Raw genomic sequence first — 17,948 nt, forward strand, 5'->3', positions numbered from 1 at the left:
ATGAATAGTTTCTCCAGAAGAGTCGAGTCAGTTTTATTCCCTGACGCTGTGCGATATTATTATATTATATCATATTATATTATATCTCACAGTGAGTTTGACCCACATGCAGGTCGACTCTGAACTGGATTAATCCAATTTACCAAACAGGTTTTGCTTTCATTGCGTCGGCTTTAATCAACATGATTGGACTTCATGTCCCTAAGCAATTAATTTCCTGCAAACCATTTTCTTATTCTGCCCTTTTATAATTTCAGAACTTTCATTATATGTTCAATCAGGAGAAGTCTGTTTTTCCCGCTTTTGTTTCTTTATTTTGGTTGCTAAATTGCTTTTAACTCCAATGCGAGGCAGAATTAAAAAGGTTGTTAAAAGTCTTAGATTCAGCTTTGTGCAGCCTGCAGATAAACTGAAGTGTTGCTGACCTGCTCACTGATCCTGAGTCAGTCTGGACAAACAGCTGAACATGAAGATATAATAACATCCACTCCCTCTTCCTGCTCATGTCCACAGTGAAGTGAAGCTCAGGATGTAAAAACTCACAGTCCACGTCCACAAGTCAAACTCACTTCATTATTAATGGAGCAGCTCCAGATTTTGTCTCTTGATGACATCACAGGTAACATAAAATCATTTGTTCTTCGCTCATGTCGCTCATCTTCAGACGTATTGATGGGAATGTTTTAACATCACAGGAATAATACATGTGGAATTTGATTTAGGATGAATTATTTGCTCCAAGGAGCGTGTTAGCAGCAGAACAGCAGCTCAGTAACGTTTCTGAGAGACGTTTGATGTTCCAACTTCAGTCTGATGTTATTCAGCTCTGATTTCACACAGTATCAGCTGTTCGTCTTCCTCGTCGGTGTCGGTCGGGATGCCGCAGCAGAGCGCCGGGATGCCAGATTCCCTCCGGCAAACTTTCCTCCTGGAAAAACTTCAAAAGGCTCCGGCTCCTCGGAGAGACCGAGACCTGCAGGAGAAACCTGCAGGAGAAATGCCAAAAACCCCCAGAACCACCGAGAAGCTGCAGGGGGAAGAGAGTCAGAAACACTCAGATACCTGATTCAGTCCCAGCAGGTTCAGGACGGGACGGGCCCACAGGAGAGTCTGCAGCAGGCAGATAAACCACAGATGCTTTATTACCTCCGCCAAGGAGTTTATGTTTTCTGTGCCGTTTGTCTGTCTGTCTGTTTGTCTGTTAGCAGGATTACGGAAAAACTACTGGCCCGATTTTCATGAAACTTGGTGGAAGGGTGTAGCATGGGCCAAGGAAGAACCCATTAAATTTTGGATTTTGGATCTCATTTGATGAGATTTTGTCTCTCGGACCCAAATCTGAGAATATTTTTTATTGTTAGATATGATTTTGTCTAGAATCCCATGACTGTCTGTATTGTAGGTAGAGAGATAACAGAGAAACTATGATCAGAACAGTCGTTCTTCTACATTCTCTAATGGTGTTAATTAAGTTTAACAATTCATCCATTTGCTGGGGACCCCCTGGAACGACCTCAAGGACCCCTGGTGGGCCCTGGACCCCACGTTGAGAACCACTGATTTAGCAGACGCTTTTGTCCAAAGCGACTTACAATAGTACATTTTGTCAACAGTAGTGAAACCAAAAGTGCATCACAGTTTTCATCAGCTAAGACTTTTAATAGGAATAAGTAGCATTCGTTGAATTTATTTATTTTTTTTTAAGTTTAAGAAGGGTAAGAAGATAGGTTAATTCAAGAGGGATCCAGGTGTAGGCTAACCCTGAAGAGATTTGTCTTTAGTCTTCGCCGAAAGATGGGCAGTGATTGGGCCGTTCTGACAGAAGGGGGCGGAGCTCGTTCCACCATTGTGGCGCCAGGGATGAGAAGAGTCGTGAGCGGGATGAGCGACTTCTGAGCCACGTAGCGATGGAGGGGCGAGGCGACCTGCCAGGGTGGAGGAGCGGAGGGAACGAGGCGGGGTCTGGACCCTGACCAGAGACTGCAGATAGAGGGGGAGGGGGGGGCAGTCTGATGTTCTGCTCTGTAGGAGAGGACCAGTGACTTGAATTTGATGCGTGCGGAGATGGGAAGCCAGTGAAGCGAGCGGAAGAGAGGAGTGATGTGTTGGTGAAGACTAACACTTCAACACTGCTGCGTCTTCATCAGAGTCAAAAGTGCAGTAACTCTATAAATTACAGGCCATTAATTACATTGACATGACTGGAACTAACTAAGTCATTTCCAAGTGAAATAAATTAATTAACTCTTTATAGCAGTAGAATGACTGGTAACTACTGAGTGATATGTAACCGACTAGGCACGTTCTGTTTCTGTTGTCTTCTGTTATCTGTGTAGACTTACTACGGAGAACGTTTCTGTGAATATTGTACACAGTATTGGTGTGTCTTTTCTAAAATATATAATGTATTATTGTATGTATTCCACATTATAAGCAAATGAAAACCTATGAAAAACGGATTGTTTCTGCACAGGGGTCGTCACTTTCTGTAATGAATGTTCCTCCTGTCCAACCTCACATCAATCTATTCATTGTTTAGTAGCTGATTAAGTAGCTAACTAGCTATCAATCGACTCCAATTCACTATTAACTATAGGCGACATTACAACAGGAAAACCATGAATGTACCGTCTGTATTATATAATATTGTGGATTACTCTGATTTCTTTCCTCAGAGGTCAACTCAGCCAAACAGGTGTTTCTATTGGCCGGCTGCACGAATTCATGGGTCAAAGTTCACCAGATTTGAACTCTGTGTGAAGGAAAAGTGTGAAATCGATTTGCAACCGGAAGCGATTGTTTTTATTCGTCCTTCAGGTGGTTTTCAGTCGACATCAATGGGAAGCCAAACAAATTTCCACTTAGTTGGTGCTCATGTGCTCATGTACTGACCACACTGCCACCCTTCACATCATTATTGAACAGACCTTGGAATGGAACACATCTCTCAACCTCACACTCATCGACTTCCAAAAAGCATTTGACAGTCTGGACCGAGACATCCTGTGGAATCTCATGGCACACTATGGCATTCCGAAGAAGTTCATAACCATTATACAACAGCTATATCTACAATCATCCTGCAGAGTCATACATCACGGACACCTCACTGACAGTTTTACAGTAGAGACAGGAGTCCGACAGGGCTGTTTGCTGTCTCCCTTTCTCTTCCTCTTGGCAGTTGATTGGATTATGAAGACAACCATAGTTGAACAAAACCTGGGGATACAGTGGACACCAATTAGAAGACCTGGACTTCGCTGACGAGATAGTCCTCCTGTCACACACAAAAGTACAAACGCAGACCAAAACCACAAAACTCGCCACAATCGCAGCCTCCACAGGACTCCACATCAATAAACCAAAAACCAAGGTGATGAACATCAACCATAAATTAGACGATGCCATAAACCTGGACGGAGAGGCACTGGAAGAGGTGGACACATTTACATACCTGGGAAGCGTTGTTGGGAAGGACGGAGGCAGTGACAAAGACATACAAACAAGAATAGGGAAGGCAAGATCATCCTTCTTAATACTAAGACAAATATGGAATTCAAAGCACATCTCCACAAAAAATAAACTCTAAATCTTCAACTCAAATGTCAAATCAGTTTTATTTTACAGGGCAGAAACATGGAGAACCACAAAAGCAACAAGTAATAAACTCCAAACCTTCACAAAACGACACATCCTGGGAATCTACAGGCCAAACACAACAACCAACGAAGAGCTCTGGCAAATCACAAAACAAGAACCAATTGAAACACAAATCAAACGCAATGAAGGAAATGGGGCTGGATTGGGCATACCCTGAGGAAACCACCTTACAATACGACCAGACAGGCCTTTTTAACCTGGAACCCACAGGGGAAAAGAAAGCCAGGAAGACCCAGGAACAGCTGGAGAAGGTCTGTGGAGTCAGAACTCGAGGAATTAGGAACGTCCTGGAAGGAAGCAGAGAAGTCCACCTGACACCGAACCAGCTGGAAAAAGTTCATGAATGACCTATGCTCCCCAAAGAGCAAAAGGGTTTAAGTTAAGTGTCGTGATGATGTCACCGCGTCTTAAAGCCTGAACCATGTGACCGCGGCGTCCTGGGTTTGACTCCGGCCCGGGACCTTTCTCACACATCATTCCCCCCTCCCTCTCTCTCCCTCCCAATCTGTCCTGTCTCTCTCTCTCTACTTTGAACTGTCTCATAAACACAGAACAGAAGATCACCCGCCACATGAAGGTCTTCTTTAAAAAAAAAAAAATGCGGCGTGTCACCAAACACCCGATCTGATTTATTATGCGCATAATCTCTCCACTCGCAGGGTGAAGTGTCCCTTCCAGCTCTGCCGGCAGCGCCAAATGTCATCAGACATGGAGAGAGAGTGCATAAGCTTTAAAGTTGAGGATTAAATATATATCTGACAGCTGATACACCGCCTCCCTCCCTCCCTCCACACCTTAAGCCTCGACATCACACAGGAAACTCCTCCGACCGTCCCCGCCTCCCGTTTAACGCCGCCACAAAACACCGGGAGGCGAAGACTCTTCTTCTGCTGGAAGCCAGACTGCTGCTGGCTGAGAGGCTGAGAGGCTCTGAGCGCTGTGGTGAGAGCTGCAGGGGAAACAAGCGCTGGAGGCCTGAGAGAGAGAGAGACAAGAGAGAGAGAGACATGAGAGAGAGAGACACAGACAAGACAGAGAGAGGGATACTTTTCAAAAATCTCTGAAAGAATAGAGAACTTTCAAAATCTCAGTATCAACGAAAAAATGTGTATCCTGCTTGGAGAAAATGTTGAAACAGTAGAACTCTGTGCTCAGTATGTGATGTCATGATGATGTCATGCCATAATCTAAGAAACACATCAACTCTGTAAACTCTTCTTTAACTTTGCTTTTTTTGTAATCATCACTGTTACTGTTGTTACTGTCCAGAAATATTCTATGTGATGAATCTATGTATTTAATATGCAGTTTATTTCATTTTATTTTACTTTATTTCTATCTCATTTATGTTTGAATCTATGCTTTGGCAACATGTGCACATGTGCGTCCTACCAATAAAGCTCCTTGAATTGAATTGAGACACAGACAGAGAGAGAGAGACAGAGACACAGACTAGAGAGACACAGACAAGAGAGAGAGAAAGACAGACAAGAGAGACAGACAGACAGACTAGAGAGAGAGAGAGAGACACAGACAAGAGAGAGACATAGGCGAGAGAGAGACACAGATGAGAGAGAGGCATAGACAGACGAGAGAGACACAGACAAGACAGAGAGAGACAGACAGGACAGAGAGAGAGACAGACACAGACTAGAGAGAGAGAGAGAGACACAGACAAGAGAGAGACAGACGAGAGAGAGACAGACACAGACGAGAGAGAGAGATAGACAGAGACACAAAAGAGAGAGAGAGACACAAATGAGAGAGAGAGACAAAAACACACGTTTCTCGTCACACAGGAGACGAGGTGTAAAGTCACCTAGAGCAGTGGTTCTCAAAGTGGGGTCCGGGGACCACCAGGGGTCCTTGAGGTGGTTCCAGGGTGTTTCCAGCAGCAAATTGATGAATTGTTAAACTTCAGCATTATTTAATTTACAAGAAGTTAACACAGTTAGAGAATGTAGAAGAATGACAGTTCTGATCATAGTTTCTCTGTTATCTCTCTACCTACAATACAGATAGACATGGGATTCTGGACAAAATCATATCTGACAATAAAAATATTCACAGATTTGGGTCCGAGAGACAAAATCTCATCAAATGGGGGTCTGTGGCCCTAATGTGGACTAAATTAGGGACTTTGTTATGAAAAAGGTTGAGAATCACTGGTTGAAGTGACTGCAGCTCCACTGTGTGGCCGCAGGTGTAAGTGGACAATTGATCTTCTGAAAGGTGAGAATAAACTCCACAGACTGGACTGGAGCCTGTGATGCTCTGTGCTCAGCTCAGTCAGACTGTGGGAAACCTCAGGACTTTATAGTCTGCTGGGTTTCTGCTTCACTCTGCTGCTCAGGAGAGATCATTCACTCTGCTTCTACTCCTGATCACTCCTGTTCAGGGTCACTGGGGGCTGGAGTGTTTCCCAGCATGCACTGGGCAGGGAGACAGCCTGCCAGGACTGTCCAGTGTCCACACACCTGTGGAGCGGTGGAGTCCAGTCAGGCTGCAGGTTTTCCTTCCAGCTGAACACTAGCTACAGCAGCTTCAGGCAGACAGGAGGAGCTGATCAGTCTTTGTTTGCAAGCACAAAACCAGGGAAGAAGAATCAAACTGCACAGGAACTTTTACCTTCAGGGAGAAGGTATAGCAGCCCAGGATGTGGACTAAAAGAGGCATCACATCCAGCATTCAGCTGCTTAACAAGCTCTGATCACATGGTCTGAATTTGGCACTTTCTTGAACTTGCACTTGATGTCCTTTATCGATCACCCAAATGATGCTTTTTATTATGTTTTTACATGCTTTTTTTTTTTTTCAAAGCAAATTCCCCCGAGGGGCAATAAAGGTTTCATTCATCCTCAGTTCAGTTCAGTTCAGTTCAGTCACTTTATTATCCCAGATGGGAAACTTGACTTGTAGTCAGGGGCACAAGATAAAAAACAAAACAAAACCAAAAAAAAAGTACAAAAACAAAAAGTACAAAAATGTTTCCTGTACATACAATATACAGAACACAATAGTACAACAAAACAATCTCTAAAATGCTAAATTACATGTGTAGATTAAGCAGAGTTATAGCACAGGGGACAAAGGAGTTTTTTCTCCTATTGCATTTGAACCGGGGAACTCTAAATCTACGGCCTGAGGGAAGCGTTTCAAACTCAAAGTGAAGCGGGGGGTTTGTGCAGTCTAATATAGACCTGGCCTTGCGGAGAACCTGCTGGTCAAAGATAGCTGTCGGGGGGTCTGTTCAGGAATCAATTCAGTCAGTCAATTCAGGAATCAAACCCACAACCTTCTTGCTGTGAGAAAACAGTGATAGCCTAACTCCTGCTGCCTGGCAGGGGAGGAGATTTCTGTCATATAAAATAGGCATTATTCAAATTTTGTCATTTTATCTTGGCCTTAGTACAGTGGTGATACTGTATAGTCAAGTGACTGAGGACAGACTTCAGCCAACCAGCCTGAATAAAAAAACACTTTCAAACATATTGCAAAGTTTTGTTTTTCCAATATTAACTTTCACCTGCTTTTTTATTTTGAAACCGACATGTCAGGCACATATGGGATTTTTATTTTGGCATGGTTGGATGTTGTTTTTTTCTATTATTTTTAGATGCCATTTTTGTTGGTATGATTGGATTAGATTTTTATGGTTTGAACGTTGTTTTTTTTGTGATAATGAATAGCATATCAAAGGAGGAATCTGCAGTAAATTAAAATAAATGTGTTTTTTCTCTCCTAAAAGCATGTATTCATAGCCATATAGGCCTATACAACATGCCATATATAGAGAGTTTCATGTTTAATGTACAGATTCCTCTGTGTTCTGATAGGATTTTTGTTGTTCTGTACACCCCAGTACTTAATTGGTGTTTTTTAAGTGACATATTTTACATCCCCATCCTCCATAGATCAGCACCCTTCAATAAACCTGATGAAAGGAGCTATTCTACCTCCCATAAGGTGAACTCTTATGTGTTTTGGTGATATTTTGGGGCATTTTGAACAGGCGGTTCGGGGACAGCTTGCTGCAGGGGTCCTTCCACCGTCAACACGGAACAACACGTGAACACCTTTGCTGCCCCATCAGCTGTGAGTAAAACTGCATTAAATCCGCTCAAAACGACTATTTACTGGATAAGTATTTATATTTCTGATGCGTGATATTTACAATAAGTATCAATGCATCAAACCTAATATCAAGTACTAACTAACATCGGACATTCAGTCCAAGTCGCCATGATATGTGACGGTCTCTCTTGACTGTACGCCGAACTCCATTCAAAAACCGGTGGCCTGGCTTATCGGCAAGGTTACATTACTCATAAAATATGACTGAAGAGCTGTTCAGAATTGTTATGAGACACTCTTCAATTCGGCATTACATATAATATGCCGCGCATCACTTATTTCAATAAAATCTCAACTTTGAGATTTGGTTCACACCGTCCAACACGGGGTGTTTTGGTGGAAGAAGACTGGTGGAGAAACAGGCGAACCAACTTCTCTTGGTATGTAAGATGTATGCCGAAATGAAGAGTGGACCCTGATGATTCCTAAACGATCTTCAGGAATGTTCTACCAGTTGTGTATGTTTGCCGATAAACAAGGAAGCATTCAATTACCAGATTTTTGAATGCAGTTTGTCTCCCTACAAGAGAGACCGGGACGTGGTAACATTCAAGTTTAACGTTTGTTCATGTTTAGTTTCTGAGAGCTGCTTCTTGTTGTTTACATGTTGTTTGAGTGTCATGGCTGACAGTGTTAGGCCTCATTAGATACTGAGCTGACTAGCTGCTGCTGATCTGACCTGTGGTCTCTGTGGTCCAGCAGAGGAGGTGCAGGTGAAAAGATGGGTCGCTCCTCCAAAGACAAGCGGGACATCTACTACCGTCTGGCCAAGGAAGAGGGCTGGAGGGCCAGGAGCGCCTTCAAGCTGCTGCAGCTGGACGAGGAGTTCAGCCTGTTTAAAGGCAAGTCTGCAGAAAAGGCCTGAGGGATAGATGATTAGCTTAGATGATCAGATGAAAATGTAACAGTATAGTTCACCCCAAAATGAAATTCAGTCATTACCCCCCTGATTGGAGTTGGTACTACCACCAAATACAGTGAGTTAGCTCCTGTGAGATGACCGTTCATCTTTTTACAGCTCCAGGATACAGAAAATGTCCATCAAATTTCACCAAACATGTAGCAGAATCATTATCTCCTTTATTTGATTCACTGATTTTGCCTTTTTCCTGCTATACAGCACTTTGTAACATTTGTCTTTAAAAAGTTCTGTACAAGTAAAGCTCATCCTTATTGTAGATGACTCTCCCTCTCTCCCTCTCTCCCTCTCTCTCTCTCTCTCTGTGTCTCTTCCTCTCTCTCTCTCTCTCTCTCTCTCTCTCTCTCTCTATCTCTCTCTCTCTCTCTCCCTCCCAGGTGTGAGCAGAGCGGTGGATCTGTGTGCCGCTCCTGGCAGCTGGAGCCAAGTCCTCAGCCGAAAACTCAGGTTGGTTTCTGAACAGACAGCAGACCAGGATCCACTCTGCAGCGGACCGGGATCCACTCTGCAGCAGACCGGGATCCGCTCTGCAGCAGACCAGGTTGCTGCAGAGCGGATCCCGCTCTGCGGTCAACTGAAGGCAGAGTGGATCCTGCAGACTATCAAAATAAAGTGGGACTGTTACAGTTCAGTTTCACCTTATTTCAGTTGTGAAATTAGTCTTTTATTTAATTCTGTCTGGCATTAACAAGGCCTGAAAGTGAACCCGCTGAAACTTGCAGACACTCTCTTTTCTGTGGTGAATTCTGGAGTCCATTTGATGGCTTTCCTTTGCTTTCTCGCAACCAGAGTGAAGGAGGAAAAGAAGGAGGAACAGAAGGAGGAGGGAGGGAGTGAGGAGGTGAAGATCGTGGCGGTGGATCTGCAGGCCATGGCTCCTCTGCCAGGAGTGACGCAGATCCAGGGAGACATCACCAAGGTGAGGAGGAGGAGGAGGGGATGTCAGATAAAGGAAAACACTGATGTCATTTTGAGTTACAGCCCATTTACTTCAGTCTATGTCTAGTTTACATTTCCCCAAACTTTTTTTGACATTTACTCCTTTGTCGTCGTTTTAAAAATCCAACCTTTACAGTGTCAAACCTAGTGTGAAATGAGCTGCTGTGCCAGAGACAGCCTAAGAGGCAGGAGTGGAAGAAGGGACATTTTTGTATTTAAAATGAAAATGTTCGCCAGGAAAAAAAAACGGAAAAAAAACCTGTTTCCCTTCCCTCTGCTTCAGGTCTCAACAGCGCAGGAGATAATCCGTCATTTCGAGGGCCGGCCGGCCGACCTGGTGGTTTGTGACGGAGCGCCAGACGGTGAGAAACCTGCAGACTGACCTGCTGCAGCAGCAGCTGTCCTCATAAATCCTCTTCTGTTCAGTCTGCTTGTTCCTTAATGTTTTTTCATGTTTATTGGTGCTTTGGATTTGTGTTTTTTTTCACACTCACACATTGTATCGTACTGTTTCTACAGTTATAAGAGACGACTGCATGGATGCATTCCTCTTATGGGTGATTTCCTGTTTTGTTTCCATAGTAACCGGGCTCCATGATGTGGATGAGTACATCCAAGCTCAGCTCCTATTGGCTGTGAGTATGGCAGGTGGATGGAGAGCGGTGTGATCACATACTGCTGCTAGTCTCTGATGGATAAACACTTGTTTTCCTCGCAGGCTCTAAACATCACCACACATGTTCTGAAACCTGGAGGAGCTTTTGTTGCCAAGGTGCGTCCAACATGTTCAGCATTTATTCCTTTATGAAAAAGTCACATGTGAAATCAAAGTGTCACAGTAGAGCAGAGCCTCACAGTAGAACATCACAGTAGAGCCTCACAGTAGAACCTCACAGTAGAGCAGAGCCGCTCAGTAGAGCCTCTCAGTAGAGCAGAGCCTCACAGTAGAGCCTCACAGTAGAGCAGAGCCTGTCAGTAGAGCAGAGCCTCTCAGTAGAGCAGAGCCTCTCAGTAGAACATCACAGTAGAGCCTCACAGTAGAACCTCACAGTAGAGCAGAGCCGCTCAGTAGAGCCTCTCAGTAGAGCCTTTCAGTAGAGCAGAGCCTCACAGTAGAGCCTCACAGTAGAGCAGAGCCTGTCAGTAGAGCAGAGCCTCTCAGTAGAGCAGAGCCTCTCAGTAGAGCAGAGCCTCTCAGTAGAGCCTCACAGTAGAGCAGAGCCTCTCAGTAGAGCAGAGCCTGTCAGTAGAGCAGAGCCTGTCAGTAGAGCAGAGCCTCTCAGTAGAGCCTCACAGTAGAGCAGAGCCTCTCAGTAGAGCAGAGCCTTTCAGTAGAGCAGAGCCTCTCAGTAGAGCCTCACAGTAGAGTAGAGCCTCTCAGTAGAACATCACAGTAGAGCCTCACAGTAGAACCTCACAGTAGAGCAGAGCCTCTCAGTAGAGCAGAGCCTTTCAGTAGAGCAGAGCCTCACAGTAGAGCCTCACAGTAGAGCAGAGCCTCACAGTAGAGCAGAGCCTCTCAGTAGAGCCTCACAGTAGAGCAGAGCCTCTCAGTAGAGCAGAGCCTTTCAGTAGAGCAGAGCCTCTCAGTAGAGCCTCACAGTAGAGCAGAGCCTCTCAGTAGAGCAGAGCCTCTCAGTAGAGCAGAGCCTCTCAGTAGAGCCTCACAGTAGAGCCTCTCAGTAGAGCAGAGCCTCTCACTAGAGCAGAGCCTCTCACTAGAGCAGAGCCTCTCAGTAGAGCAGAGCTTCACAGTAGAGCCTCTCAATAGAGCCTCTCAGTAGAGCCTGTCAGTAGAGCCTGTCAGTAGAGCTCTCAGCTCTCATCCTCCTGTCCTCAGATCTTCCGGGGGAAGGACGTCACCCTGCTGTACTCCCAGCTGAAGATCTTCTTCAGCAGTGTGACCTGCGCCAAGCCACGCAGCAGCAGGAACTCCAGCATCGGTCAGACACACACACACACACACACACACACACACACACACACACACACACTGAGCACTAGGCAGACAACAGGACTGTTACATATATGAAAACATCCAGTGGAATAATAATAAAATGTAAACATACAGTATATATACACATACATATACTCTCTCACTCTCTCTCTCTCTCTCTCTCTCTCTTTCTCTCTCTCTCTCTCTTTTTCTCTCTCTCTCTCTCTCTCTCTCTCTCTCTCTCTCTCTCTCTCTCTCTCTCTCTCTCTCTCTCTCTCTCTCTTTCTTCTCTCTCTCTCCCTCCTGTGCAGAGGCCTTTGTTGTGTGTCAGAATTACTCTCCACCTGAAGGTTACGTACCCAACATGTCCAACCCTCTGCTGGATCACTGCTATGGTAACTAACACACTCACACTCACACTCTCACACACACACACACACACACACACACACACACAGAGCTGCTGCTCAGCCTGGCTTCTCTCTGTCTCCAGATGTGGACTTCAACCAGTTGGAAGGAGCGAACCGGATCATCGTTCCCTTCCTGGCCTGCGGCGACCTGAGTGCGTTCGACTCGGACCGGACCTACCCGCTGCAGGTCTGACCTGGTCCACACCTCTCACCTGTCTGACCTGGTCCACACCTCTCACCTGTCTGACCTGGTCCACACCTCTCACCTGTCTGACTAGACCCAGAGGAACACTAGATGGCGTAGATTTGTACGTGTCATTACTAGCGTCCCAAACACTTCTATACAAAACCACCTCTGGTTTCCAAACAGCTGCTCCGTGGCTCAAACCCTCACCCTCCCTCCTTGGCCTTAGTGTCTTGTAGAATGCACCATCACAGTTCCAATAAAGTCTGATGATGTCGACTCTATGCTGCTGCAGGCACAGTTCACGCAGCCCTTCAGAATAAAAGTCCCTCAGCAATATAGAGAGCCTAAGTCCCTCCCCTTCCGGTGGACCACCATGGGACCTTATTTCGGAAAAAATATGTACGGTAGTCAACGGCGAGAGACAAATAATTGTTTGATCCCGTTTGAATTGTACCATGAATTACACATATGATGTTTTGTCAATTTAAAAGATAATTTTGCAAGTCGAGAAAGTGGCAGTTTGTCGTAAAACTGTTGAAGTATCAGACTGTGAAAATACGTAATTAGAAAGACTACACACCCAAAAGTGGCGTAAGTGATGTCATAACTTTCTCTCTCCACAAGCTGCCCAGAGCCTGAAGCTCAGTCCCTCTCAGACAGCAGGAGTATTATACACAACCTGGAAGGTAGACAGGAAGAACGGGTTTAAACTGCTTTAGGATAGTTTCAGTACAGTGGGGGCTAACGTTAACACCATGCTGTGTGTTTCCTATGTTTCCTTCCATGTTGGTGTCGGTGAGACAGAGATGTAGTTCACTGAGCCTGAAACACTAAACTAAATGTTACTTTACTGTTTTACCACAAACTGCCACTTTCTTCACTTGCAAAATGATCTTTTAAATTGACAAAACATCATATGTGTAATTTATGGCACAATTCAAACAGGATCAAACAATTATTTGTCTCTCGCCGTTGACTACCGTACAGATTTTTAAGGTCCCATGGGAGACAGCGGAAGGGGAGGGACTTAGGCTCTCTATACCAAAACCTGTGAGAGAGAAGGAGTGCGCACGATACTTTGCGGAGTAATAAATGAGTAAAATATAACTAGCATTAGCAAGAGCTCCCAGTTTGCAAAAGCTGCTTTTTAGGAAAACAGAAGACTTTATTGGAAGTCTAATAGTAACATCTGTATGATGCTAAGACCAAGGAGGAAGGGTGAGAGTTTGAGCCTTGGAAGGTGGTTTTGTACAGAAGTGTTTAGGATACTAGAAATGGCACAAACAAGTCAAGGCCACCTGGTGTCTGCTGTGAGACCAGGAGAGCTTTTTGTTTTTTCACAAAGCGATTAGTGATTGGAGTTTTGGAGTCTAACTGAATTGTTGAATATTCATGAGGATGTTTTTCACACACAGTCACACCGACGTCTCATGACCTGAGCCAGTGATCTGTCCCATAACCTCCATCTGAATCAGACAATGGTTAATTAATAAAGAGCTTAAATAAAAACAAAAACAAAATTACACAGATAATCCTGATTAAATTTAACAGAAATGGAAAAAATCACAACACTAGGTTACTATTTTTGAGCCTACACACTGAAGGAACCAGGGTTATATCTTTTATTTATTTATTTATTTTTGTAATAGTTTTTAATCTTTATTTCAGTTTAGTTGGAGTTAATTTTCAGTGTTTGGTAGTTTTAGTGTAGTTTTATTTATTTTTTTACAAATGTTTAGTTTTTATTTAGTTTCAGTTCTAATTTTAGTATTTTTGGCCGGGTGTTCTGATATTTCATACATGTTTGCAGTTCTTTTAAAATGTATTTACTTTACTTTTTCAATATATCCTCCACCAACTGAAAGTTTCCCTCTCAGATTCTGACTTCAGACCAGTTGGCTAAAATAGTCCAGACAGACTCGGGTGTTTTCAGTCTTTTTTTACACATAAACACAAACACAACCTAACCTCCAGCTTGTCCCTGTGGTCCTCAGCTGGACGGCCGGCAGCAGTACCGGTACACCCCCCCCACCCAGCCCCCCATCCGGCCCCCCTACCAGCAGGCCAGTCTGCTCCGCAAGAGCAACCTGCTGGCCCGAGAGGACGCATCCTGCCAGAGCCCAGACCAGAGACTAGACCAGACCACAGACCAGACCACAGACCAGAGACTAGACCAGACCAGAGACTAGACCAGATCACAGACCAGAGACTAGACCAGACCACAGACCAGAAACTAGACCAGACCACAGACTAGAGACCAGAGACTAAACCAGAGACTAGACCAGACCACAGACCAGAAACTAGACCAGAGACTAGACCAGATCACAGACTAGACCCGACCACAGACCAGAGACTAGACCAGACCACAGACCAGAGACTAGACCAGACCACAGACCAGAAACTAGACCAGAAACTAGACCAGAGACTGGACCAGAAACTAGACCAGAGACTAGACCGGAAACTAGACCAGACCACAGACCAGAAACTAGACCAGAGACTAGACAAGACCACAGACCAGAAACTAGACTAGACTAGACCAGACCAGAGACTAAACCACAGACCAGAGACTGAACCAGAGACCAGACCAGAGACTAGACAAGAGACCAAACCAGAGACTAGACCACAGACCAGACAGGAGACCAGACCAGAGACTAGACCACAGACCAGACCAGAGACTAAACCACAGACCAGAGACTAGACCAGACCACAGACCAGAGATTGAACCAGAGACTCATCCTGCCAGAGCCCAGACCAGAGACTAGACCAGACCACAGACCAGACCACAGACCAGAGACTAGACCAGACCAGAGACTAGACCAGATCACAGACCAGAGACTAGACCAGACCACAGACCAGAAACTAGACCAGACCACAGACTAGAGACCAGAGACTAAACCAGAGACTAGACCAGACCACAGACCAGAAACTAGACCAGAGACTAGACCAGATCACAGACTAGACCCGACCACAGACCAGAGACTAGACCAGACCACAGACCAGAGACTAGACCAGACCAGACCACAGACCAGAAACTAGACCAGAAACTAGACCAGAGACTGGACCAGAAACTAGACCAGAGACTAGACCGGAAACTAGACCAGACCACAGACCAGAAACTAGACCAGAGACTAGACAAGACCACAGACCAGAAACTAGACTAGACTAGACCAGACCAGAGACTAAACCACAGACCAGAGACTGAACCAGAGACCAGACCAGAGACTAGACAAGAGACCAAACCAGAGACTAGACCACAGACCAGACAGGAGACCAGACCAGAGACTAGACCACAGACCAGACCAGAGACGAAACCACAGACCAGAGACTAGACCAGACCACAGACCAGAGATTGAACCAGAGACTAGACCAGAGACCAGACAGCAGACCAGACCAGAAACTAGACCAAAGACCAGACCACAGACCAGACCGGAGACCAGACCAGAGACTAGACCGGAGACCAGACAGGAGACCAGACCAGAGACTAGACCGGAGACCAGACAGGAGACCAGACCAGAGACTAGACCGGAGACCAGACAGGAGACCAGACCAGAGACTAGACATGAAGTAGACCTGAAGAGAAGAAGAGACAGGAGTGGATCTGTGTCAGCGGAGGAGCAGCTGGAGGAAAGAGATGAAGGAGAATTATGATTAAAGGAGAAAAGTTGTAAATACTCTCATACAGTTTAGTCCAATCAGCCAGGTTTCATTATGACTTTTTAATGAAATGTTTTTATTGTTTTGTCTGTCTAACTTCATGTGCAGTTTGATGAACAAAGGTGAAATATTTTAGAAATCATTTCTTGGAGATGGAAGCGTCTGTGGAATTAAAGTCAACTTCCTTTAAAGAACGAGCAAACATGCCTCCTGTGTGTCTGTGGATTCATGTCAGTCGTCCAGGTGAAGTATGGAGGACCACAAGTGTCACGGAAATGGTAATAAAGCGTTTCATTAATCAATAACTATTGTACAATTGTGTACTAAAGTGTCACGGAAAGGCTAAAGGGAGAGGCTGAAAGCAGAAGCTAAATGACAAAGCAAATGGAATAGCTAATAGGAAAAGCAGCAGGGAAATGGAAATGCAAATGAGAAAGGAAGTTGTCCTTTTAAATGCCTGAATCCAGTTATTTATTTCTCTTTTTAAACTGCATTTTCAAATAGATTTTTAAATTCCATTATTTATTCATGAATTCATTAATGTATTTTTAAATGATGTACTTATTGACTGTTTTATGGTTGTTTTTGTAAATCCCTTTTTAATTTGAACTATTTATTGATGGATTAATATTTCATTTGTAAAATCTTTTTATAATTCCTCTTTTTATTGCCCATTAAAATATCAAATAATGAATTACTTTGTAATTTAATCTATCATAGATTAATAAATTAATTTGTAAACAAATTTATTAATGCCTATTTTTATTGTACAATTAGATATTGATTAATGAAATGCTTTATTACTATTTCCGTGACACTTGTGGTCCTCCATAACTAAGATGTCCAAAACATGACAGCAAAGTCCTTCAGTTTGAAATTCAAATTGAAAGAGTTGAAGAGAATTGAAGAGTTGAAGACTTCATGCACTGAAAGCACCAACCAGAGAAACTGGATTTATCTCTGCATCACTGAACCGTTTTGAAACGGCACAGAAAAGTCTGGAGAAGTCTGGACTTAACACTGTTCAATACTACTGAATATTCATGAGGATGTAAACCTGCATAATTTCACTTCTGGTGATATTTGATGTTTTGATTGAAGATCTTCAGCTGTAAAGAAACACATCAGTAACCCTTTAAATTACAGACCATTACTTATGCAGTAGTGACCAGAAATAACTAAGTAACATCCCAGTAAGATAGATGTAATAACTAATTCAATTCGATTCAATTCAATGAGCTTTATTGGCATGAAGTACAGTTCAGTATATATTGAGCTTAGTGATCAATAATGATAACTAGCTTTTATGTGATGTCTTTTTATCATCTTTTTATGTTTTATCAGCTTTTTATTGTCTCTATCGGCTTTTTATCATCTTTTTATCGTCTTTCTATTGTCTTTTTACGTCTTTTATCCTTTAGCTTAACTCTATCTTAATTTTGTCTTACTTTTATTCAATTATTTTATTTATTTTGGTTTCATCCTACGATTATACCACTATTTACTTGAATGTTTGCTCTTTTCCACCTCTGTCTTATGAATTTAATCCCTGTTTATTAATGTTTTATTGCCTTTTAAATTCAGAATTTGAGTATTCTGCTTTTATTTTGTCTGTCAAAGCACTTTGTAAACTCTGTTTTTAAAGGTGCTATATAAATAAAGTTATTATTATTATTATTAACTACACAATATACAATATACAACATACAACTATACAATAATAATTATAGCATTAGAATGACTAGTAACTACTCAGTAGTATATATAAAGTAAAAAAAAAAAAAGCTGCTTTAACCAGTTATTGTATTAGATAAGTGGCATTACCACACACTTTTCAAAACTTACTATAACCGAGTTGAAAAGGGAAGAAACACTCTGTCTGCATCCATCTCTCTTCCATTCATTACAGAAAGTGATGACACATGAATTAATCAGTCACATACTCAGACTTGAGTCAGACTCGAGTCACAGCTTTAATAGCTTGAGACTTGACTTGATGCATGAAGAGAAGACTTGAGACTTGACTTGACTTGGGTTCTGGTGACTTGGGACTTGATTCTGACTTGTACTCTGATGACTTGAAAAGGTTTCTAAAGTCTTGACTTGAGA

The 17,948-nt window shown here is 43.5% G+C and overlaps 1 protein-coding gene across 1 annotated transcript; it reads left to right on the top strand.

The window, feature by feature from the left end:
* The first annotated feature begins 7,716 nt into the window (after positions 1–7,716).
* Positions 7,717–16,296, top strand: ftsj1 (FtsJ RNA 2'-O-methyltransferase 1). The gene is made up of 11 exons (XM_071519233.1): positions 7,717–7,755; positions 8,494–8,636; positions 9,091–9,160; positions 9,503–9,632; positions 9,936–10,014; positions 10,235–10,287; positions 10,371–10,424; positions 11,493–11,595; positions 11,900–11,983; positions 12,082–12,185; positions 14,180–16,296. The coding sequence occupies exons 2-11, from the start codon at positions 8,516–8,518 to the stop codon at positions 14,372–14,374; spliced, it is 993 nt and encodes a 330-aa protein (XP_071375334.1). The 5' UTR covers positions 7,717–7,755; positions 8,494–8,515; the 3' UTR covers positions 14,375–16,296.
* The last annotated feature ends 1,652 nt before the right edge of the window (positions 16,297–17,948 follow it).

Source organism: Centroberyx affinis, unplaced genomic scaffold (genome assembly GCF_046629955.1).
Source record: "Centroberyx affinis isolate AG114_WGS23_722 - 3 ecotype Tasmania unplaced genomic scaffold, CSIRO-AGI_Caff_v1 ptg000057l_1, whole genome shotgun sequence".
Taxonomy (NCBI): Eukaryota; Metazoa; Chordata; class Actinopteri; order Beryciformes; family Berycidae; genus Centroberyx; species Centroberyx affinis.

Bases quoted from the DNA above. Each gene is read 5' to 3' on its own strand.
- ftsj1 (XM_071519233.1), top strand. From the start codon at position 8,516: ATGGGTCGCTCCTCCAAAGACAAGCGGGACATCTACTACCGTCTGGCC. The intron at 9,633-9,935 runs GTGAGGAGGAGG...CCTCTGCTTCAG, and splicing joins TCCAGGGAGACATCACCAAG to GTCTCAACAGCGCAGGAGAT. The intron at 12,186-14,179 runs GTCTGACCTGGT...TGTGGTCCTCAG, and splicing joins ACCGGACCTACCCGCTGCAG to CTGGACGGCCGGCAGCAGTA.